General features: G+C 43.7%; 1 protein-coding gene across 1 annotated transcript in view; it reads left to right on the forward strand.

Moving 5' to 3' along the window:
- Positions 1-22,485, forward strand: part of ubr4 (ubiquitin protein ligase E3 component n-recognin 4) — a 75,559-nt gene that overhangs the window by 42,998 nt on the left and 10,076 nt on the right. Inside the window, exons 51-91 of the mRNA XM_051949010.1 lie at positions 118-292; positions 491-622; positions 794-915; positions 1,997-2,108; positions 2,267-2,397; positions 2,838-3,015; positions 3,261-3,365; positions 5,136-5,273; positions 5,596-5,764; positions 5,885-6,089; positions 6,165-6,278; positions 6,635-6,844; positions 6,929-7,078; positions 7,182-7,409; positions 7,646-7,724; positions 7,852-8,094; positions 8,279-8,447; positions 8,637-8,781; positions 10,068-10,153; positions 10,237-10,325; positions 10,443-10,635; positions 10,769-11,008; positions 11,100-11,238; positions 11,430-11,555; positions 12,958-13,086; positions 13,178-13,527; positions 13,735-13,825; positions 13,919-14,003; positions 14,178-14,305; positions 17,166-17,295; positions 17,419-17,579; positions 17,703-17,812; positions 18,130-18,271; positions 18,559-18,640; positions 18,847-19,020; positions 19,124-19,245; positions 19,465-19,662; positions 19,788-19,868; positions 19,968-20,055; positions 20,141-20,268; positions 20,458-20,565. Coding sequence (XP_051804970.1) covers positions 118-292; positions 491-622; positions 794-915; positions 1,997-2,108; positions 2,267-2,397; positions 2,838-3,015; positions 3,261-3,365; positions 5,136-5,273; positions 5,596-5,764; positions 5,885-6,089; positions 6,165-6,278; positions 6,635-6,844; positions 6,929-7,078; positions 7,182-7,409; positions 7,646-7,724; positions 7,852-8,094; positions 8,279-8,447; positions 8,637-8,781; positions 10,068-10,153; positions 10,237-10,325; positions 10,443-10,635; positions 10,769-11,008; positions 11,100-11,238; positions 11,430-11,555; positions 12,958-13,086; positions 13,178-13,527; positions 13,735-13,825; positions 13,919-14,003; positions 14,178-14,305; positions 17,166-17,295; positions 17,419-17,579; positions 17,703-17,812; positions 18,130-18,271; positions 18,559-18,640; positions 18,847-19,020; positions 19,124-19,245; positions 19,465-19,662; positions 19,788-19,868; positions 19,968-20,055; positions 20,141-20,268; positions 20,458-20,565 — 5,985 coding nt within the window. The remainder of the gene's footprint in view (positions 1-117; positions 293-490; positions 623-793; positions 916-1,996; positions 2,109-2,266; positions 2,398-2,837; positions 3,016-3,260; positions 3,366-5,135; positions 5,274-5,595; positions 5,765-5,884; positions 6,090-6,164; positions 6,279-6,634; positions 6,845-6,928; positions 7,079-7,181; positions 7,410-7,645; positions 7,725-7,851; positions 8,095-8,278; positions 8,448-8,636; positions 8,782-10,067; positions 10,154-10,236; positions 10,326-10,442; positions 10,636-10,768; positions 11,009-11,099; positions 11,239-11,429; positions 11,556-12,957; positions 13,087-13,177; positions 13,528-13,734; positions 13,826-13,918; positions 14,004-14,177; positions 14,306-17,165; positions 17,296-17,418; positions 17,580-17,702; positions 17,813-18,129; positions 18,272-18,558; positions 18,641-18,846; positions 19,021-19,123; positions 19,246-19,464; positions 19,663-19,787; positions 19,869-19,967; positions 20,056-20,140; positions 20,269-20,457; positions 20,566-22,485) is intronic.

Below are 22,485 nucleotides of genomic sequence, written 5' to 3' on the forward strand. Positions count from 1 at the left end.
AAATGCAAAAATGAAAATAGAAACTGAATTCTACGTGCTCAACTTCTTGAGTGTGTTAAATGTTTTGTTGATCCACATAACTTATGAAATGTTTTTCCACCTCCTTCCTCCCATCAGGACCAGTCCTTGCTGAGTAATGCAGTCCAGTGTCTGAACAGCTGCAGCCGTGAAGGCAGAGAGCTCGACCCTGATGTTTTCCAGAGGCTGGTGATCACTGCCCGCTCCATTGCAATCATGAGACCAAACAACTTGGTGCATTTCACAGAGACAAAGTCTCTGCACCACGACACTGGTAAGACGCTGTTCTGCTCATGCCAAGTGTTTGCCGAGACTAGGGCAAATGTTTAGTATGGCTGGATTATTTGGAGATGATGTCACTGCAGGGTGTTCTTTACAATCTGGTTAGAATGGCTGATTTCGATGTGGTTTTGAGCTAAATATTGGAGTTAAATGCATCAGACTAACTCAGGTTTCTTTCATCCCACCTTAGAAATGACAGACGATGGGCAAAAACATGCCGAGGGTGAAAACAGTAACTTCATCGCACAGCTGATGAACAACTTCTGGAAACTCCATGCCCTGAAACCAAAGAATGCCTTTCTTGCGCCTGCTTGCCTGCCTGGTAAGTTTTAAAACTAGGAGTTTGAAAAATATCCAGATAAATGATGAAGAACATGGCTCACATCTAAATGCCACGTAGATCGTAATGTATAATGCTCAAAAGCACTGTTTTCATTTCTGTTCTGTGCACCTGGAAACAGCATTTTCAATGTGTTGATCTTTTCAATTTAAGGCCTGACTCATGTGGAAGCAACAGTAAACGCCTTGGTGGACATCATCCATGCGTACTGCACGTGTGAACTGGATTACATCAATGTAGCTTCCAAAATCTACATGCAAATGTTGCTGTGCCCTGTGAGTATATTCTGACATTGATCTCTAGGTTTACAATTTAATTATCACTGAAGAAACCATCGCATTGATTTCCCTTCTGACAACAATGTGTTAGGCTATACGTGGGTCCTCCACTTATGTCTGATTTTTGCCACACTGGATCTTCGGTGAAAATGTAAGCAAAGCCGTTCCATGCGTCACCATATCGATCAGTTTACATTAGATCTGCAACTATTGATGAATTGAGTGATCGTCTAAGCACATTATGGCATCAAAAGTGGAAGTGAGCGCGCTATGCAACAGAAATAACCATCTGGGCGGAACACAGAACACGGACGGACATCCGCGCTGAATCGTGCACGTATAATATAGGCAGCCCTAGTTTACATATTTGTACAACTACAGTAACAAAAACAGGCATAAGCTCACACTGAAACACAACTTGGAAGGAAAATACTGGCGAAAATCTAAACTAAGTCTGACTTGTGCTTGGGAGCCATAATGAAGTTCGTGAATGTGGCAGCAAATGTAAACAAAGCCGTCTTATAGCGCCACGTGACGATGTATTCATCCGCTCTGCTCGAGAACTAATTCCACTGAACCCGTTCCAACGTAATGACACAAATCAAGGATGTCGTAAACCGAGGACCTCCTGTATATATGTTTATTCATGATTTTGATTTGTAAACATAAACATTATTATCCCCCGCCTCCACGAAGTGGAATAGGGGGATGTAGGTTTGGCCTCCATCCGTCTGTCCGTGCATCCGTCCGTCCGTCCGAGATGAAGGGGACAGCTTTTCTCGGAAACTATTACAGCTAGGATTACGAAATTTAGTGTGTAGCTTCACACCATGGGCACCTTGATCAAGTTTGAAAATGAGACCTGTGCGATAATATTTAACAGAGTTATGGCCCTTTATCACTATTTTGGATATAGACTTATAGACATCACATGTGGCGGGGGATATTGATGACCATGTCATCTTGTTTTTACATAATTCTAATCTCAAGAACAGGATCAGAATGGCTTCGTGTGTTACTGTTGTCAGTCTGTATGCAGGATTGTGAGTTAACCATTTTGTCTTTGAATAAACTCCAGGACACTGCCGTGAGCTTCGCTTGTAAGCAGGCTCTGATCAGAGTGCTGCGACCCAGAAACAAACGACGTCACGTGACCCTTCCGTCCCCCCCACGCTCCAACACACCTATGGGTGAGTGTGCAGAGCGTCTCTTTGTATGCTGTATGTGACTAAATTTGCATGAAGCTTGTTTATTTCCAGGCAGTTCTCTGGTGTTTGGTTATTAACGTCAGGAATCCTTTGACCATAAATGATTTAGTTTAGTAAAAGTCTGTGATTTTCTTCATCAGGAGACAAAGATGATGATGACGACGACGATGCAGACGACAAAATGCAGTCGTCGGTGCTGACCGGTGGAGAAGAGGGTCGACAGGAGAGCCAGGAGCAGAATGAAGTGGATCACGGCGACTTTGAGATGGTGGTGAGGCTAAAAATTGAAATAAAGTCAAGGGGCTGTATCTGACACTGTGAGAGAAACGTGATATCGTTTGAGCATATCCATATCCCCCCAAACAGATCTAAGTAATCATTTGAAGTATAAAATAATCAGCCTGTTAATGAAATATTCTTTTGCTCGGCATTTAGAACGAATAAGTCTTTAAACATTTAGTTTGATTCGGCTCAGTTTCAGTCTGAAAAACATCACAGGTTTAATTAAAGTAACTGAGGAGACCTGAATGTGTGTCAAATATAACCCTGTTAATCAAAGTTAAAAGCACAATATAAATACAGCACATATTTAATTTAAATATAATATAAATATGAATCAGATTTATATATAAATCTTTGTTACAAACCAGACATTCTACATGCTGCACATTGAACGATGAGCGACACACCTTTGCTTTTTGGTCCTGACAGTCTGAGTCGATGGTCCTGGAGACTGCAGAGAATGTCAACAATGGAAATCCGTCTCCTCTGGAGGCTCTGCTGGCTGGTGCTGAAGGTTTCCCCCCAATGCTGGACATCCCTCCTGATGCAGACGATGAAACTATGGTGGAGCTCGCCATCGCTCTCAGTCTTCAGCAGGATCAGCAAGGTCAGCAGCCAGAAATTAAAAACATAGTCATCCCAATCCACATGTGTGCTGAAGCTTTTCTTAAGTTGTTTAGATGCGTTTTCACTTTAAATATTCAAGAAAAATTATAGTTTAAGTTGTGTGCCAACATTTCAGTATTACTTCATCAATCAGTGTGAAATCGTGCAGCTCCAAGTCGTGTAAGTCTTTATCAGGTGAAGCGTTTGAGCCGGTTCTAAAATATGTTTTGTTTTTTACGTTTTTAGGCAGTAGCAGCAGTGCTCTCGGCCTTCAGAGCCTCGGTCTGTCTGGCCAGGCCCCCAGCTCCTCTTCACTTGATGCTGGCACCCTTTCAGACACCACCGCATCAGGTAAGAAGACCGTATGTGATCAGCGGGATCAGACAGTTTTTTATACCTGCAAGTTCACAGTTTCAAGTAGATTTGATAAACTTTCAACATCGAACTTGAACAATAAAGTAAATGTATTTTAAAGGGCCACCGAGGAAGATTTTAGCGGAAATGTAGCGTTGCCTACATTTCCCGTGAGTCTCGGCGTGCAAACCGTCGTAAACGAGCGAGCGAGCCTCAGGAAAGCCGGCGGAGTTGAAATCATTGTTGAACAATAACGTGTGTAAATGACTCCGCGGTCTAATGTTGTAAAACCGAGTTGTCAAAGCTGCTCCGAGCTACGGAGTTAACCGAACGTTAGCTCCGAGCTAACGTTCGGTAGCTCCGAGCTAACGTTACGTTAGCCAATACCCACACAGTGTTTTTGCCACAAAGTTAGTCAACTAAACTAGTCACAGTCAAACTAATCCCATAGTCTACTAACCACACATCGCAAGCAACACACACAAAAGACAAAAGAATTGTATCAAACTTACAAAGAGCTAAAGTTACGTACCTGTCTAGGAGAAGCACAGCCACCTCGGCATCTGTTTTGATTCCTTTTTGCTCCCGGAATTCTCTCCACCTCTGAAATGCCTGTCCAAGATGAACTTTTCTTTTGCTTCGTTGTCGATCTGACAGCCTTTTGGCTTGCAGACTTTGCTCCATTCGCTTCCTTTTGCGCTCCATGTGTGCCGTCTTGTCAACCAATTCTCCGCTCTGCTACTGCTAAAAACAACTAGCTACGCTCCGTCAGCGCACGCGCACTGTATTTGCTTTAAATCGCTTCGTCTCTCACAGGAAATTCTAGACGAGTCGAGAAAAAATTAATAAAATATAAATATTTACAAAACCAAAATGATTCATGAATTGAAAATGGGGCCATTAGTAAGTGTAAATAACGAAGATTCATCCACATTAATATGAGACTTTGTTAAGAGCATAAAAATCTTCCTCAGTGCCCCTTTAAATTAACAAACTATTACAGTGTCTGTGTGACCATTAACCCTCTGAATCATAAAACCTGCCTGCATGCTGTCTTTTTTTTAAAAAAAATTGCCAGAATTACACCATTTGTCAGAGCTGAAAATGGAAAAAACTGGAAGAATCATTGGATTTTCAGATTTGCATTGGCACCTCATCTGTGATGTGTTGTTCAGTCAAGCTTAAAATATCCATCACTTCATTCTTTTTTTCTTCGTGTCTCATTTACAAATTGCTCCAAATAAACTGTTTGTACTAACCAGATTTTATTAAGAAAAAAAACATCAACAAAAAAATAACGACCATAAAGCCATTACTGACTCAGCTGCAACCACCAGCAACGCAACCAGAATTGGGTTACTTTTCGGCTCAATAGATGGGACACAAGTATGGAAATAAACAAAAAATGTGAATAGTAAGATATTAATTTTGTGTCACAGATGCCCAAAAAAGTGCAGCGGTTCAGAGGGTTAATATCCCATCTTGAAACTCATAACCTCATCAGTGCTGCAGCTTGTGGTTGTTTTCATCTTTTTCTCATTTGTCTCTAAGATAGCGAGTCAATGTCAAGTTAACTCTTATTTTATATCGCATTGCCCACAGTAAGTTCAACAGAAAACAACCAATAATGGCAGGTTGAAGTGTTTTGATTAGACTGCATGCTTTTTTTTTTTTTGCGTTTTTGGTGCACAAATATGGACTAAAGTCATGTATCCTGGCCAGATGACTGCGGTGTATTTACTGTTACAGCTATTGCTATGATTTCAGCCCCGGCGTCGGATGATGAGGGCAGCACGGCCGCCACCGACGGCTCCACGCTGCGGACCTCCCCAGCTGAGCATGGAGGCAGCGTGGGCTCAGAGAGCGGAGGTTCTGCTATCGACTCTGTGGCCGGCGAGCACAGCGGTGGGTTGTAATCATACCTGAAAGTAGACGTTATGGCTTCTATAATAGCTATAGATGTCTACATATGTTGACAGTGTGCTTTTTTTAGTCAGCTCAGACTGTCTTTTTTGGTTGTTAATCAGTTTGCTCTGATCTCAAACAACCATTACAGATCATGTTATGTAGCCTGTCCTCTGTTACACATCAAAGTTCTGAGGAAGCTGTTTAATTTGCAACACTTCTGTCACATTTTAATATTGAAATAAAAGCTGCAGTTGTTCTTGTTCTACGTCACCTTGTTTCCAGTTTGCTTAGCTGCTTTTGTCCTTCCCTGTCCTTACAGTGTCGGGACGCAGCAGTGCGTACGGAGACACGGCAGTTGAAGGCCATCCTGCTGGTCCGGGCAGCGTGAGCTCCAGTACTGGAGCCATCAGCACCACCACAGCACAGCAGGAAGGTGAAGGCTCAGAAGGAGAAGGAGAGACCGAAGGAGACATCCACACAAGCAACAGGTCAGACACTAAATGCAGAGGAGTTTAGCTTAAGCAGAAAGATTTATGTTGAAGCTCTACTGGCAGCAAACGTAGTTACAGAAGTTAAAATCTTCTCTGCTGCTTTGTGTCTTCCATTAGGTTGCACATGGTTCGTCTTATGCTGCTGGAGCGTTTGCTTCAGCACCTTTCTCAGCTCCACAATGTGGGCGGAGTCCAAGCAATCCCGTACATGCAGGTTATCCTCATGCTGACCTCTGACCTGGATGGTGAGGATGAAAAGGACAAGGGGGCCTTGGATGACCTGCTGGCACAGCTCATAGCTGAGCTTGGCATGCACAAGAAGGTAGCTGCTGTTTCTTTGTGATGAGTCAGGCTCCAGTGGTCTTTGTTTTACTGAAACCATGTCGTTTGTCTGCAGGACGTGTCCAAGAAGAATGAACGCAGCTCCATCAATGAAGTTCACCTGGTGATTATGAGGCTGCTGAGCGTCTTCATGTCTAGAACCAAGTCTGGCTCCAAGTCGTCTTCTGAGGTGTGTTTGCTTTGTTACCTTTATGTAGTTTTCACAGAATGTGTCAAAGTCTGACTAAACGATCAAATATAGTACTTTCAAGCAGCACCAGCATCACGTCAAAATAACGTGTCTCGATTCAGAATTAAACAGAAGTTCAAGACATCAAACTAGATGGGGAAATAAACTTGTGTTTAACGCTGTGCAGACACGATGGCAGAGGCAGTCAGATATTATTCACATGCATTTCATAGGTCAGCTGCTGTATCTTCATAGGTCAAATGCAATAATCCTTGCAGCATATTACACACAGTCTGAGTATGAAATAAGCTGAGTGTACTTTGTTCATCACTGATTCTTCTCTCTCTCTCTCCTAGTCGTCCTCTCTGATTTCCAACGCCACAGCGACTGCCCTGCTCAGCCTCGGCGCCATCGACTACTGTCTCCATGTGCTGAAGTCTCTCCTGGAGTTCTGGAAGAGCCAGCAGGGTGAAGAGGAGCCTGTGACGACCAGCCAGCTCCTCCGCACACACACGGCCTCCTCCCCGCCTGACATGAGCCCTTTCTTCCTGCGCCAATATGTTAAGGTATAAGATAGCAGAAAACATTATGTGTGTTCAGATTGTGTAATGAATGCTGATGTGAACTCACTGTGCTGTTTCTGTGATCAGGGCCATGCTGCTGATGTGTTTGAAGCCTACTCACAGCTGTTGACTGAGATGGTGCTCCGGCTGCCGTATCAGATAAAGAAGATCGCTGACACCAACCCACGTATCCCACCTCCTGTGTTTGACCACTCCTGGTTCTACTACCTTTCTGAAGTAGGTTGAGTTTATTTTTCAATTGTTAGAATTTTCTTCCCCATTTTTATCATTCGTCTTGACAAAACACAACCCGTTCATTTTGTCTCCCTTTTCCCCTCAGTATCTGATGATCCAACAGACGCCTTTCGTCAGGAGACAAGTCAGAAAGCTGCTGCTGTTCATCTGTGGCTCCAAGGAGAAATATCGTCAGCTGCGAGATCTGCACACCCTGGACTCCCACGTTCGCAGCATCAAGAAGCTCCTGGAGGAACAGGGCATCTTCCTGCGGGCTGGTGTGGTCACTGCCACATCTGGATCGGCTCTGCAGTACGACACGCTCATCAGCCTGGTGAGTTTTCTTTAAACAGACGCTACTCAGGCTCTGCTGTACTCTAACTTTGTGGATGCTTTTTGTCATTTTTAACATGTTTACTGCATCATTCTGTTGTTTTTTGTCTTGATAAGCTGCAGTTTGGTGTTGGTGATTTTCTCTGGTTTGTTTACATCAAGGTTTTTTGGTTTTTTTTTGCCTGGTTTCCATTATCACCACCTGTGCTGAAGTGTTCTTTACTTTTCTTGTTGCAGATGGAGCATCTGAAAGCTTGTGCTGAAATTGCCACTCAGAGGACGATCAACTGGCAGAAGTTCTGCATGAAGGATGACTGTAAGTTGTTAAAGACTGTTAGTTTTAAGTGGAAAAAAGAACCCTTTCAGGCATGGACCTTTATTAACACTGTTCATGTCTTCCCCCCCCCCCCCCCTTTCTTTATCCCCGTCTCTTTGCTGTCCAGCTGTGTTGTACTTCCTGCTCCAGGTTAGCTTCCTTGTGGACGAAGGTGTGTCTCCAGTTCTGCTGCAGCTCCTCTCCTGTGCCCTGTGTGGCAGCAAGGTGCTGGCCAGCTCCTCCTCTTCCTCCTCGTCATTCTCAGGAGGAGGCTCTGGTAGTGCCGGACAGACTGGAGCTTCTCAGTCCTCTCAGAGCAAGTCCTCCAGCAAAAAGAGCAAGAAAGAAGACAAAGAGAAAGACAAAGAGGGTGAGAAGACTAAACAGACTCTCTCGTACTCTGTACCAGTTCTGCTTGTTTAGAAGCATTAACATATTGGACTCTGAGAAAGGCTTCATCCATCATGTGACCATCCTGAACAGGGTAATATGTCGGTATAAAACCTGATGGCAGAAGGTTGTCCTGACTGTTTATCTTTGTTGGTCGACCACAGGAGATGGAGTTGGCAGCCAGGAGGATCAGCTGTGTATGGCTCTGGTCAGTCAGCTGAACAAGTTTGCAGACAAGGAGACGCTCATCCAGTTCTTGCGCTGTTTCCTGCTTGAGTCAAACTCATCGGCTGTGCGCTGGCAAGCCCACTGCTTGGCGCTTCACATCTACAGGTACTAGTGAAGCACTTTAATACAGTCCTAAACTCCAGTTATACAACATATGAAGGATGTGGTTTTGTCCGAGGTAGACTAATCTAACAATCATACCGAAAGCTGTACCATCTATTCCCAAACAGTGGAATGAATGTGTGAGTAGAAGCATAGCCTGTGCTGGTTGTTAACATGTGAATCTTTCTGCAGGAACTCCAGCAAATCTCAGCAGGAGCTGCTGCTTGAGCTGACTTGGGCCATCTGGCCAGAACTCCCTGCATACGGCCGCAAAGCTGCACAGTTTGTGGACCTGCTGGGATACTTCTCACTCAAAACCCCTCAAACTGAGAAAAAGGTTTGGTTTATTTTTAAATCCTTGCATAGCTGTGTGGCCTATTTCTGTTTGCACCAGTATTGTGTGCGTTTGACATTCCATCAACAAAGGATGGTTTTGCTGTCTTTAACCCTCGTGTTGTCCTACGGGTCAAATTGACCGTTTTAAGGTTTGGAAATGTGAAGAAAAAAACATGTTCACAGTGAAACTTCTGATGTCCACATTTTCAACATTGTTGGGAAATCTTTGAAGATTTTTTGGTGGAAAAAAATGAAATGTTAAAAATGTTTCTTAAGAACATTCACAAAAAATGTTTTTTGTGAATGTTCTTAAGAAAATATTAGAAGTTTTAATGATATATATGTAATCATTTGAGATATTTTTGCTAATTTTTTGGAAGATTTTTACTCATTTTTTGAATATATTTACAAGAATTTTCTTGCCAAATTTGGAGATTTTTTTTTTTAAATAAAAATTTCCAGGGAAACTTTTAAGGAATTATTGGAATTTTCTTCCTGAAGGTTTTTCCGAAATTTGGGGAATTTTTTTGCTTAATTTTTGCATTTTTTTCAGACATAGAAGCAATATTTTTTGGTGCCTGTGAATGAAGACAACGGGAGAGTTAACCCTTTAAGCTTCAGTGTACCGCCGGCGGTACACCTACTAATTTGCATAGGAATTTCAAGAATGTCCGACGGCCGCAAACGCGATTATATAAACACTATACACCGATGGAAAGCTTAGATTCTCATGAATCCGCCGGTATAAACCACTTTCAGATGTGATTACCACAGCGGGTGAGAAAAACACATTTGTCCGACAAAAACAAATATTCATCCATCCGTTCTCTATACACGGCTTCAACGCACACAGCGCGACTCACATTTCCGGGTTCATTATTACACACAAAAAAAAAGATTCCACAAAAAACGGCCATAATCCAACCTTTTACATCAGATGACACAAGCTAGGAAACTATTTTGTCCAAAACATGTCCTGAAGTCGGTATAAAATCCCCGAATCGGTCATTTTCAAGGAAATGCATCTCACGATGCCCGTCCAATATTCCCCGTATTTTTCGTAATTTTTTTATTTAAAAATAGAATATTAGCGATTTTTTGTACTGAAAACGGCTGGAATTGACTGAAGCTTAAAGGGTTAATGTAGTTAAGAGCTTTCATAATACTGGGATAATCTAACATTGGAATACACTTACTTTATAAATAATAAATGACTGAAAGGTTCATGCGTTGTTCAGTGTTTTTACCTGGGTTGCCTTTTCATCATTCTGCACCTATCTGTTCCAGCTGAAAGAGTATTCCCAAAAGGCCGTGGAAATCCTGAGGGCACAGAATCATATCCTGACAAATCACCCCAACTCCAACATCTACAAGTATGTGTGCACAGACGTACTTTATTAGAGCAATTTCATGTATTGGTCATGATCCACATAAATTACTTGTGATTTCCTTGCAGCACTCTCTCCGGTTTAGTGGAGTTTGACGGATTTTATCTGGAGAGCGACCCTTGCTTGGTGTGCAACAACCCAGAGGTTCCTTTTCAGTAAGTGCAGTACAACCTGATACAGACACGCTATTCCTCTCTGTGATTAGACCGTACTCGCAGCAACTGTCCCCGTTGTTGTATTAAACATGGATTTGTTTGTTTTTTTGCCCTCCAGAATATAAAACTGTCCTCTATCAAAGTGGACACCCGCTACACCACCACACAGCAGGTTGTCAAGCTCATCGGCAGCCACACCATCAGCAAAGTCACGGTGAAGATCGGTGACCTCAAACGCACCAAAATGGTCCGAACCATCAACCTGTATTACAACAACAGGACGGTGCAGGCCATCGTGGAGCTGAAGAACAAGTACGTTTCAGTAAACTGCTGCTCGTCTGTCTCTCTTACCTTTTCTTTCAGTAATTGTGTTCATTCAGGCTGCTTAACTTAAATGATGTCAGTTTTATTGTCATTAATTTGTCGTTCACTTTGTTATTTTTAGGCCTGCTCGTTGGCACAAAGCCAAGAAAGTCCAGCTGACCCCGGGACAAACAGAGGTGAAGATTGACCTTCCCTTACCCATTGTCGCATCCAACCTGATGATCGAGTTTTCCGACTTCTACGAGAACTACCAGGCCTCCACCGAGACCCTGCAGTGTCCACGCTGCAGTGCTTCGGTGCCTGCAAACCCCGGAGTGTGTGGCAACTGTGGGGAGAATGTGTACCAGTGCCACAAGTGCAGGTGAGCAGCAGGTTTCCTCTGCAGCTGTGTAAGGATAACTGGAGACACTGCAGTTGAATGAGTTTTCTCCTCTATGGTTGCCCTTTTTCAGGTCTATCAACTACGATGAGAAAGATCCCTTCCTGTGCAACGCCTGTGGTTTCTGCAAATATGCCAGATTTGACTTCATGCTGTACGCTAAACCGTGCTGTGCCGTAGATCCCATTGAGAATGAGGAAGACAGGAAAAAGGTAAGAAACAAGTGTTTAAAAAATGAGTCAAGAATGAGCTTACCATGTGTAAAGATCAGCTTGCAAAATGTTTCCTCCTTCGTTTTTTGATGAGGAAAGCAAATGAGTGAAGTAATTTGTCCTAAAGTCTTTGACCTCTTCCCCCACCTTCATTTTCCTTCTCTTAATCTTGATTGTATTTATTTTCGTAGGCTGTAACGAACATCAACACCCTGCTGGACAAAGCTGACCGGGTCTACCACCAGCTGATGGGCCACCGACCCCAGCTGGAGAGTCTGTTGTCCAAAGTCAATGAAGCCGCACCAGAGAAACCTCAGGTCAGTCACAGCAGCCTCAACAGAAGCATGTTAGTCTAATACAGGAGGTCCTCAACTTACATCAGAGTTCAGGGTTCTCACCAGGATTTTTTTCAGCGTAACGGCAGATCCTCCTGCATGCGCGCGCGCAATAGACGGGAACGGGTCAATCGACAGGAAAGTACGGCTGAGGTGGGGAGACATAAATTAACCTAGATAGGCACCCAGTCGATAAAAACAAACGCACATGGCGTTATCTGTCAAAATAACAGCGCAGCGGCCCTAATCACAGTGTTAACCCTTCCTGTTCGGCCCCCTACCATGGTCAGGAAGCCCGGGGTTAACCCCCTTCACTTCATCAGCAGCCATAGAGGCAAAGACACAGGAGCCCAGCCGTATCGAAGAACACTGCAGCCTTTATTGTCTATAAACAGTGGCTGAACCGCACAGTACCGCCAACCCAGAACTACTCACCTTCTCTCCTCCTCTACTGAACCGACTGAACCGACTGCCGTCTCTGTCGCTCGCGCTGCATTCAAGGTCGCTTGGACATCTCGCTCTCCCACACACACACGCTGCTCTCTCTCCCTCTCTCATGATGGAGCGACACACGCTCATAACAACAGCGTAATCTTTGAAATGCGCTGGCGTAGCGGCCCTAATCACAGCGTAATCTTTTAAACTGACAGCGTAACGGCCCGTTATGCGCTGGCGAGAACCCTGGAGTTCTGTTCCTACTGATCTACGCAAGTCGATTTTCGCTTTAAGTCAGAACTCTGGTGAAAATGTAAAAAAATCCGTTCTTTAATATGGATCATTTCTTCATAAGTCATGAATACCAACGACTTTCATGCTCGTATGAATCATTTTACTAGAAGATAACAGAATATTGCCATGTTTAGTTAGCTCACCTCTGATTGGCTGAGAGTCAGCAGTAGAGAGAGCTGGGAATGGCGGCTAATTCTGGACCTAAGTTATAGGGTTTTTCTAGTTATTCTAGAGCTAAGTTATGGGGTTTTTCTAGTTATTCTGGATCTAAGTTATGGGTTTTTCTAGCTATTCTGGCGTTGGCTACGGCCCACAGTATCCTGTGTGAAGGTTCAAAAAACCAGCAGAGAACCAGATAAAGTCTCACTCATTCATCACAGAGGGTTGCTACAATGTGTTGACCTGATGTAACGATGAAACGCTGTTGGTCGAGGACGTCATAAACCGAGGACCTCCTTTATTATACTAACCGATACGAGTAGTTTTAAGAAGCTTCTGCCCGTATTCGTATTAACTGAAATACATGTAATGCATTAGTTGTCGTGATAAATCACAGACATAACAGAGATTATTTAGATAAGTCTTAAACCTCTATTTTGGACTCATTTCTACAGCTTTATCTCATGGTTTTTCTCTCTTCCTTTGTTGTTTTCAGGATGACACTGGAGCCGGTGCAGGACTCGGTACATCTTCTGCTAATGTGAACAGATACATTCAGCAGCTGGCTCAGGAGTACAGCGGAGACTGTAAAACATCATTTGATGAACTCTCCAAGATCATACAGGTTGGAGAGGAGAAGCACTAAGTTTTCTAGTAACTGTCAGAATTCCTTTCCTGCTCCCATATAACGGTGTTCCTTTCACTCTCTTTAACAGAAAGTGCTCGCGTCTCGTAAAGAGCTGCTGGAGTACGACCTGCAGCAGAGGGAAGCCGCCACCAAGTCGTCCCGCAGCAGCAGCAGCCACCAGCCCACCTTCACCGCCAGCCAGTACCGTGCGCTGTCAGTGCTGGGCTGCGGCCACACCTCCTCCACCAAGTGTTACGGCTGTGCCTCGGCCGTCACCGGTCACTGCATCACCCTTCTCCGTGCTCTGGCCACTAACCCAGCCCTCCGACAGATCCTGGTCCTCCAGGGTCTCATCCGTGAGCTGTTTGAGTACAACTTACGACGAGGTACAGCAGCCATGAGGGAGGAGGTTCGCCAGCTGGTCTGTCTCCTCACGAGGTATGTCGATCCCTCACGTTCAGTTAAAATGTATTTACACATCAGTTTTTGCTTCGTGGATAAAGCATGACACCTTATTGATACTCTTGCAAAGTATTCCCAAGAAAGAATATACATCTCCCCTTTTTTGGTTTTCATTCTACTTGCACATACAGTACACTGAGCTGGCAAATAATCACAGTTTCATCCCTTATTTTCCTGCTCCAGAGATCATCCAGAGGCCACTCAGCAGATGAATGACCTCATCATCGCCAAGGTGTCGGCTGCCCTCAAGGGTCACTGGGCTAATCCTGACCTGGTATGTGATCTTAAAGCTGAATAAATTAATGTTTGGAAACATTTCAGTTCAGTTTGAGCGGTTTTAAGCGTGCTGTGTTTGTTTTCCCATCAGGTCAGTAACCTTCAGTATGAGATGCTGCTGCTGACAGACTCCATTTCTAAAGAGGGAGGATGCTGGGAGTTGCGGTTGCGTTGTGGTGAGCTTGAATTCCTCATTCATAAAAAGAAATCTGACATGTTTTAAAATATAGTTTTGAATAATCTCTTCTTCACATTTTACGCTGTCAGTTTTTATTATTACATTAGAGAACTTGCTGTGACTGATTTAGGCCTTTGTCTGATAATTTAGGGTTTTTTTTGTCCTTTTGTAGCTCTAAGTCTGTTCCTCATGTCGGTGAATATAAAGACACCCGTAGTGGTCGAAAACATCACACTCATGTGCCTGAGAATCCTGCAAAAGCTGATCAAGCCCCCTGCTCCGACTAGCAAGAAGAACAAGGTACATATTCTGCACCAAACTGTTGTCCTGTCGTGGATTTCATCTGTATTTAGTGAGTCTGAAGTGGCAGTGACATAGTTTTAATGTCAAATGTAGAAGATAGAAGTCTGAATGCAGTAATTGGATGAATTAAAGATATTATTATAAATGAGACTGTATGTGACAAGTTGTGATATCAGCACCTGCTACGCTTTGACACAGAGTTTGCTAGTTTCCCTGTGATTGTAGGGCTCATGTTTGGCTAGTTTCCCTGTGATTGTAGGGTTGATGTTTGGCTAGTTTCCCTGTGATTGTAGGGTTGATGTTTGGCTAGTTTCCCTGTGATTGTAGGGTTGATGTTTGGCTAGTTTCCCTGTGATTGTAGGGTTGATGTTTGGCTAGTTTCCCTGTGATTGTAGGGTTGATGTTTGGCTAGTTTCCCTGTGATTGTAGGGTTGATGTTTGGCTAGTTTCCCTGTGATTGTAGGGTTCATGTTTGGCGAGTTTCCCTGTGATTGTAGGGTTGATGTCTGGCTAGTTTCCCTGTGATTGTAGGGTTGATGTTTGGCTAGTTTCCCTGTGATTGTAGGGTTGATGTTTGGCTAGTTTCCCTGTGATTGTAGGGTTGATGTTTGGCTAGTTTCCCTGTGATTGTAGGGTTGATGTTTGGCTAGTTTCCCTGTGATTGTAGGGTTGATGTTTGGCTAGTTTCCCTGTGATTGTAGGGTTCATGTTTGGCTAGTTTCCCTGTGATTGTAGGGTTGATGTTTGGCTAGTTTCCCTGTGATTGTAGGGTTGATGTTTGGCTAGTTTCCCTGTGATTGTAGGGTTGATGTTTGGCTAGTTTCCCTGTGATTGTAGGGTTGATGTTTGGCTAGTTTCCCTGTGATTGTAGGGTTGATGTTTGGCTAGTTTCCCTGTGATTGTAGGGTTCATGTTTGGCGAGTTTCCCTGTGATTGTAGGGTTGATGTCTGGCTAGTTTCCCTGTGATTGTAGGGTTGATGTTTGGCTAGTTTCCCTGTGATTGTAGGGTTGATGTTTGGCTAGTTTCCCTGTGATTGTAGGGTTGATGTTTGGCTAGTTTCCCTGTGATTGTAGGGTTGATGTTTGGCTAGTTTCCCTGTGATTGTAGGGTTGATGTTTGGCTAGTTTCCCTATGATTGTAGGGTTGATGTTTGGCTAGTTTCCCTGTGATTGTAGGGTTGATGTTTGGCTAGTTTCCCTGTGATTGTAGGGTTCATGTTTGGCTAGTTTCCCTGTGATTGTAGGGTTGATGTTTGGCTAGTTTCCCTGTGATTGTAGGGTTGATGTTTGGCTAGTTTCCCTGTGATTGTAGGGTTCATGTTTGGCGAGTTTCCCTGTGATTGTAGGGTTGATGTCTGGCTAGTTTCCCTGTGATTATAGGGCTCATGTTTGGCTAGTTTCCCTGTGATTGTAGGGTTCATGTCTGGCTAGTTTCCCTGTGATTGTAGGGTTGATGTCTGGCTAGTTTCCCTGTGATTGTAGGGCTCATGTTTGGCTAGTTTCCCTGTGATTGTAGGGTTGATGTCTGGCTAGTTTCCCTGTGATTGTAGGGTTCATGTTTGGCTAGTTTCCCTGTGATTGTAGGGTTCGTGTTTGGCTAGTTTCCCTGTGATTGTAGGGTTCGTGTTTGGCTAGTTTCCCTGTGATTGTAGGGTTCGTGTTTGGCTAGTTTCCCTGTGATTGTAGGGTTCGTGTTTGGCTAGTTTCCCTGTGATTGTAGGGTTGATGTCTGGCTAGTTTCCCTGTGATTGTAGGGTTGATGTCTGGCTAGTTTCCCTGTGATTGTAGGGTTCGTGTTTGGCTAGTTTCCCTGTGATTGTAGGGTTCGTGTTTGGCTAGTTTCCCTGTGATTGTAGGGTTCGTGTTTGGCTAGTTTCCCTGTGATTGTAGGGTTCGTGTTTGGCTAGTTTCCCTGTGATTGTAGGGTTGATGTTTGGCTAGTTTCCCTGTGATTGTAGGGTTGATGTTTGGCTAGTTTCCCTGTGATTGTAGGGTTGATGTTTGGCTAGTTTCCCTGTGATTGTAGGGTTGATGTTTGGCTAGTTTCCCTGTGATTGTAGGGTTGATGTTTGGCTAGTTTCCCTGTGATTGTAGGGCTCATGTTTGGCTAGTTTCCCTGTGATTGTAGGGTTCATGTTTGGCTAGTTTCCCTGTGATTGTAGGGTTGATGTTTGGCTAGTTTCCCTGTGATTGTAGGGTTGATGTCTGGCTAGTTTCCCTGTGATTGTAGGGCTCATGTTTGGCTAGTTTCCCTGTGATTGTAGGGTTGATGTCTGGCTAGTTTCCCTGTGATTGTAGGGTTCATGTTTGGCTAGTTTCCCTGTGATTGTAGGGTTCGTGTTTGGCTAGTTTCCCTGTGATTGTAGGGTTCGTGTTTGGCTAGTTTCCCTGTGATTGTAGGGTTCGTGTTTGGCTAGTTTCCCTGTGATTGTAGGGTTCGTGTTTGGCTAGTTTCCCTGTGATTGTAGGGTTGATGTCTGGCTAGTTTCCCTGTGATTGTAGGGTTGATGTCTGGCTAGTTTCCCTGTGATTGTAGGGTTCGTGTTTGGCTAGTTTCCCTGTGATTGTAGGGTTCGTGTTTGGCTAGTTTCCCTGTGATTGTAGGGTTCGTGTTTGGCTAGTTTCCCTGTGATTGTAGGGTTGATGTCTGGCTAGTTTCCCTGATTGTAGGGTTGATGTTTGGCTAGTTTCCCTGATTGTAGGGTTGATGTTTGGCTAGTTTCCCTGTGATTGAGTCGGCCGAAATGCATAAACTTCATAAATTAAGGGTTCTGTCTATGTCTGTCTTTTACCTCTTGGTTGTATTGTCTTCCCTGACGTAACTATGAATATGTGTTTGCCTGTTTTTGTTTAAAGGACGCTGCTATCGAATCTCTAACCACAGTCAGGCCCTACAGTAACGAAATCCATGCCCAGGCCCAACTGTGGCTCAAGAAGGACCCCAAAGCATCTTATGAGGCCTGGAAAAAGTGTCTTCCCGCCAGATGTAAGTAAAATGTGTGAAGAAACATTCAGCGTCACAAGATGGTTCCCTTATTTCTTCACAGTGCTATGTTGAGAACTTGTTCTGAGAGGCTTTACACCGATGAGCTTTTTCTCGTGACAACAGGCCAGGAGACGGTGTCGAAGCCTCAGGGGAAGGCTGAGTTACGAAAGCAGTATCTGCTAGAGAAGTATGTCTGGAAGTGGAAGCAGTTCATGAGGTCCAGAAAAGGTGAAGGACTTTTCCCTCGCCTGCTCAAACTGAGCCACAACAACTGGCTGCGTCAGGTAAAAACAACAGAAACACTAACTAACAGTAGCACTGGAGAACTCTGTTGCCCTACGATTACGCAAAACTTGTCCTGCAGCTTCTTGAAATACATTTGCTAACTAAAGTTCTATTTGTTGCAGGTTCTTTTCACGCCGGCCACCCAGGCAGCGAGACAGGCAGCTTGCACTATCGTAGAGGCTCTGACCACAATCCCCAGCCGCAAGCAGCAGGTTCTGGACCTCCTCACCAGGTAGGAACCTGAACAAATACAGAACTTCCATTGCTGCAAAGTTTCCTCAGTGCAGAAAGCTAGTGCATTAAACTGGCTTTACTGGGTAATGTAGCATTGTAGCTATTCGAAGATAAATCGCTATTATGTCCTTATTTTATGGGTTTATTCTTATAAACACACCTTTTTTCTACCTTGGACTGTAGTGTACGATATATAAACTAGAGCTGACGTTAATAAATGTCAGCAGTAATAAAAAGTGTTGTTTGAAGGGTGAGTGAATGTCTCAAACTGAAGCAGGGACGCTGTTAAAATGATCAAAATGATTTGTTTGCCAGTTATCTGGATGAGCTGAGTGTAGCTGGAGAATGTGCCGTGGAGTACCTGGGTCTGTACCAGAAGCTGATCAAGCCGACACACTGGAAGGTTTACCTGGCTGCCCGTGGAGTCCTGCCCTACATCGGCAACCTGATCACAAAGGCAAAGCCCTGGATTTCAAAAATACGTAGTTTTATAGTTAGAGAAGTGTTCTTCATAGAATGACTGTTTGTTTTCCTAATGTAAAATAAACTCGTGTTTGATTAGATGCAGTAAATTCATGAACATTTGACCTTTAATTTCAACAGCAAACTGTTGTCCATCTTGTGTTTTTGTTTTATTTCAAGTGTTCATCCATATATCTGTTAAAAAATGCTCACATCTGGCTTGATTATTTTAATGTTGCCAGTAAAACGTGATTGTAAAGCTCTGTTTGTTTTTCTGATTAGGAAATAGCCAATCTGCTGGCTCTGGAGGAGGCTACGCTGAGCACAGACCTGCAGCAAGGCTATGCACTGAAAAGCTTGACTGGTACGTTGTTTTCCATGAAATTAGACATGACAGGAGAGAGCAGGGTTGAAGGGAGACTTACCATTAGATGTATGATTATTTTATGCCAAAAGTGAACATGTACAGTGGTCCCTCGTCTATCCGTGAAGTAGCGACCATATTTATTTTATTAGTTCTATACATTTTAAGGCTTTATAAACCCTGTGCATGTTTGTTTGCCCCTGTAGGATTGCTCTCTTCTTTCGTGGAGGTGGAGTCCATTAAACGCCATTTCAAAAGCCGGTTGGTTGGCACGGTGCTCAACGGTTATCTGTGTCTGAGGAAGCTGGTGGTGCAGCGGACCAAGCTCATCGATGAGACTCAGGACATGCTCCTGGAGATGCTGGAGGACATGACGACAGGTCTGCACTCACGAAATTTAACCGTGTCACAACTGTCACCGAGGAAGCTGAATGTTATGTGTGTGTGGGTAACATTAGAACTGTAAATGTTGTTTGTTCACAGGTACTGAGTCTGAAACCAAAGCCTTCATGGCGGTGTGCATAGAGACTGCAAAGCGGTACAACCTGGATGACTACAGGACGCCCGTGTTCATTTTTGAGAGGCTGTGCAGCATCATCTACCCTGTAAGTTTCCTTCACTCTAACTGGAAATGCAACAAACAACGGAAAATGAATAAATTGCTTACCTTTGTCTTACAGTGATGTTACCGTCCTGTCAGTAATTTCAATAATTATATACAGCACAAAGTCTGATGCCTTTTGATCAGTAATATCCTCCAGAATAATAAAAATCAGTGTAGCTGTGGTTTTGCCTTCATCATTTGTTTCATCTTCTGTCTGTAGGAGGAGAATGAGGTGACGGAGTTCTTTGTGACGCTGGAAAAGGATCCTCAGCAGGAGGACTTCCTGCAGGGCCGCATGCCAGGAAACCCGTACAGCAGCAACGAGCCGGGCATCGGCCCTCTGATGAGGGACATAAAGAACAAAATCTGCCAGGACTGCGACCTGGTGGCGCTTCTAGAGGACGACAGCGGCATGGAGGTAAAGTCGCTTCATACTCGAGTCGCTTTGCTTTGGTGCTGCTTTTATCAAACCTTCTCTTTCTCGTTAAATTGTAAAAGCTGACATTTAACATGAAATTTACTGGATGCTGTTGTTTTCTTTAGCTGCTGGTAAACAACAAAATCATCAGTTTGGATCTGTCGGTAGCAGAGGTCTACAAGAAGGTGTGGTGCCCGACAAATGAGGTGAGAGTCAGTGAATGTATTACAAATATCAGAACATGAGGAGCAGATTTACTTTTAAAAGCAGTTACTCATGACCTTCTGCTGCGTTTCCGCCCCTAGGGTGAGCCGATGAGGATCATCTATCGTATGAGAGGTCTGCTTGGAGACGCCACTGAGGAGTTCATAGAGTCACTGGACTCAACCACAGGTTGGTTTTTAGCTGAATATGTTATTTCTGTTCATAATCTTTGCCGTTGAATGGAGGAAAAATCTAACATCTAACCTGATTACAGATGAAGAGGAGGATGATGAGGAAGTGTACAAGATGGCAGGAGTCATGGCTCAGTGTGGAGGACTGGAGTGTATGCTGAACCGGCTGTCTGGAATCAAAGACTTTAAACAAGGGAGACATCTCCTCACTGTAAGGAGACTGTTTATGTAAACTTTTTAAAAGTTTTGTCAAAATAGGGCATTATTCTTTATTCTCTGATCATCAAAACATACTAAGACTTGTCTGTCATTGTAAATTTCCTGTGTAATTTTTATTTTTTTCAGATTCTGTTAGCTACTGTTTGACATCATAGGTGACCAGTGTGCTTTTCCTTCACAGGTTTTGCTGAAGTTGTTCAGTTACTGTGTGAAGGTGAAGATCAACAGGCAGCAGCTCGTCAAACCAGAGATGAACACGCTCAACGTCATGCTGGGAACTCTAAACCTGGTGAGTGTTAACGTCTCTACACACGATTTTCTGTGTTTTTTTTGAGGGGGGGGATTTTCAGCTGTGCCTGACCAAAGATGCCAACAGTGAGAGAATGGTGGTCATATCTTTGTTTCTGGCTCTAAATCGGTGGTCCTACATCGCACAGTGAGGCAGGTTCAAGGACGGCTGTTGTCATGGTGACCAAAGACAAGCGGCCATAAAATTCTGACTGTCAGAAATTCTGGGTGATCATCTCAGTGTGATGCTGCTGGACCTACGACAACTAACCAATAGAAATGCAGGATGAAAATGACGTACTGATCAATAAACTCATATAGATGATTTGTGGTGACAATGCCAAAGCTCTCATTTTGTTTGTTACGTTTACATGTCGTGTGTTTTTTTTTGAAAATGACAGACCATAGCAGTAAATGCTGACAGAAAAATCCTAGTAGATACTAACAAGTTCTTTCTTCAAGCTTCCTTTGCAAAACTAGCATCCCATATTGTCCTCTCTTTCCGAGCCTCGACCGCCTCCATATTCTCCTCTTTCTCCTTTTTTTGAGATTTCTCTCCAAACACATAAATATAGCAGGGCGAGGGCTTCGTTCATGTTTGGCTAGTTTCCCTGTGATTGTAGGCCTCATGTTTGGCTAGTTTGCCTGTGATTGTAGGGTTCATGTCTGGCTAGTTTCCCTGTGATTGTAGGGTTGATGTTTGGCTAGTTTCCCTGTGATTGTAGGGTTGATGTTTGGCTAGTTTCCCTGTGATTGTAGGTTTCATGTTTGGCTAGTTTCCCTGTGATTGTAGGGTTGATGTTTGGCTAGTTTCCCTGTGATTGTAGGGTTGATGTTTGGCTAGTTTCCCTGTGATTGTAGGGTTGATGTCTGGCTAGTTTCCCTGTGATTGTAGGTTTCATGTTTGGCTAGTTTCCCTGTGATTGTAGGGTTGATGTTTGGCTAGTTTCCCTGTGATTGTAGGGTTGATGTCTGGCTAGTTTCCCTGTGATTGTAGGTTTCATGTTTGGCTAGTTTCCCTGTGATTGTAGGCCTCATGTTTGGCTAGTTTCCCTGTGATTGTAGGCTTCATGTTTGGCTAGTTTCCCTGTGATTGTAGGGTTGATGTTTGGCTAGTTTCCCTGTGATTGCAGGGTTCATGTCTGGCTAGTTTCCCTGTGATTGTAATATCCATGTTTGGCTAGTTTCCCTGTGATTGTAGGGTTCATGTTTGGCTAGTTTCCCTGTGATTGTAGGGTTGATGTTTGGCTAGTTTCCCTGTGATTGTAGGGTTGATGTTTGGCTAGTTTCCCTGTGATTGCAGGGTTCATGTCTGGCTAGTTTCCCTGTGATTGTAATATCCATGTTTGGCTAGTTTCCCTGTGATTGTAGGGTTCATGTTTGGCTAGTTTCCCTGTGATTGTAGGGTTGATGTTTGGCTAGTTTCCCTGTGATTGTAGGGCTCATGTTTGGCTAGTTTCCCTGTGATTGTAATATCCATGTTTGGCTAGTTTCCCTGTGATTGTAGGGTTCATGTCTGGCTAGTTTCCTTGTGATTGTAGGGTTCATGTTTGGCTAGTTTCCTTGTGATTGTAGGGTTGATGTTTGGCTAGTTTCCCTGTGATTGTAGGAGCTCCGTTTATGCTTCACTTGTTTATTTTTCATGGATGGATGGTGCATGCTGATGATGTTCTATTCTTCCTTCACATCGACTCACGTACATCGTAGGCTGAGATTCAGCTGCATTTTTATCGTGCAATCTGCACAGAGCAAACTTCACGTAAAAGATTATTAGATTCGTGGCCTACAGTGGAGAAACCTGTGAATTTAGAAGATTGTTAAAATCACACAGTGTGTAGATGCCTTTATAAGGAATACAGTCTATTAGTGGAAGAGAAAGGTGATTCTTTTATAGAATATAGCAGGTTGTGTTTTGAAAACT

Source organism: Acanthochromis polyacanthus, chromosome 6, assembly GCF_021347895.1.
Source record: "Acanthochromis polyacanthus isolate Apoly-LR-REF ecotype Palm Island chromosome 6, KAUST_Apoly_ChrSc, whole genome shotgun sequence".
NCBI lineage: Eukaryota > Metazoa > Chordata > Actinopteri > Pomacentridae > Acanthochromis > Acanthochromis polyacanthus.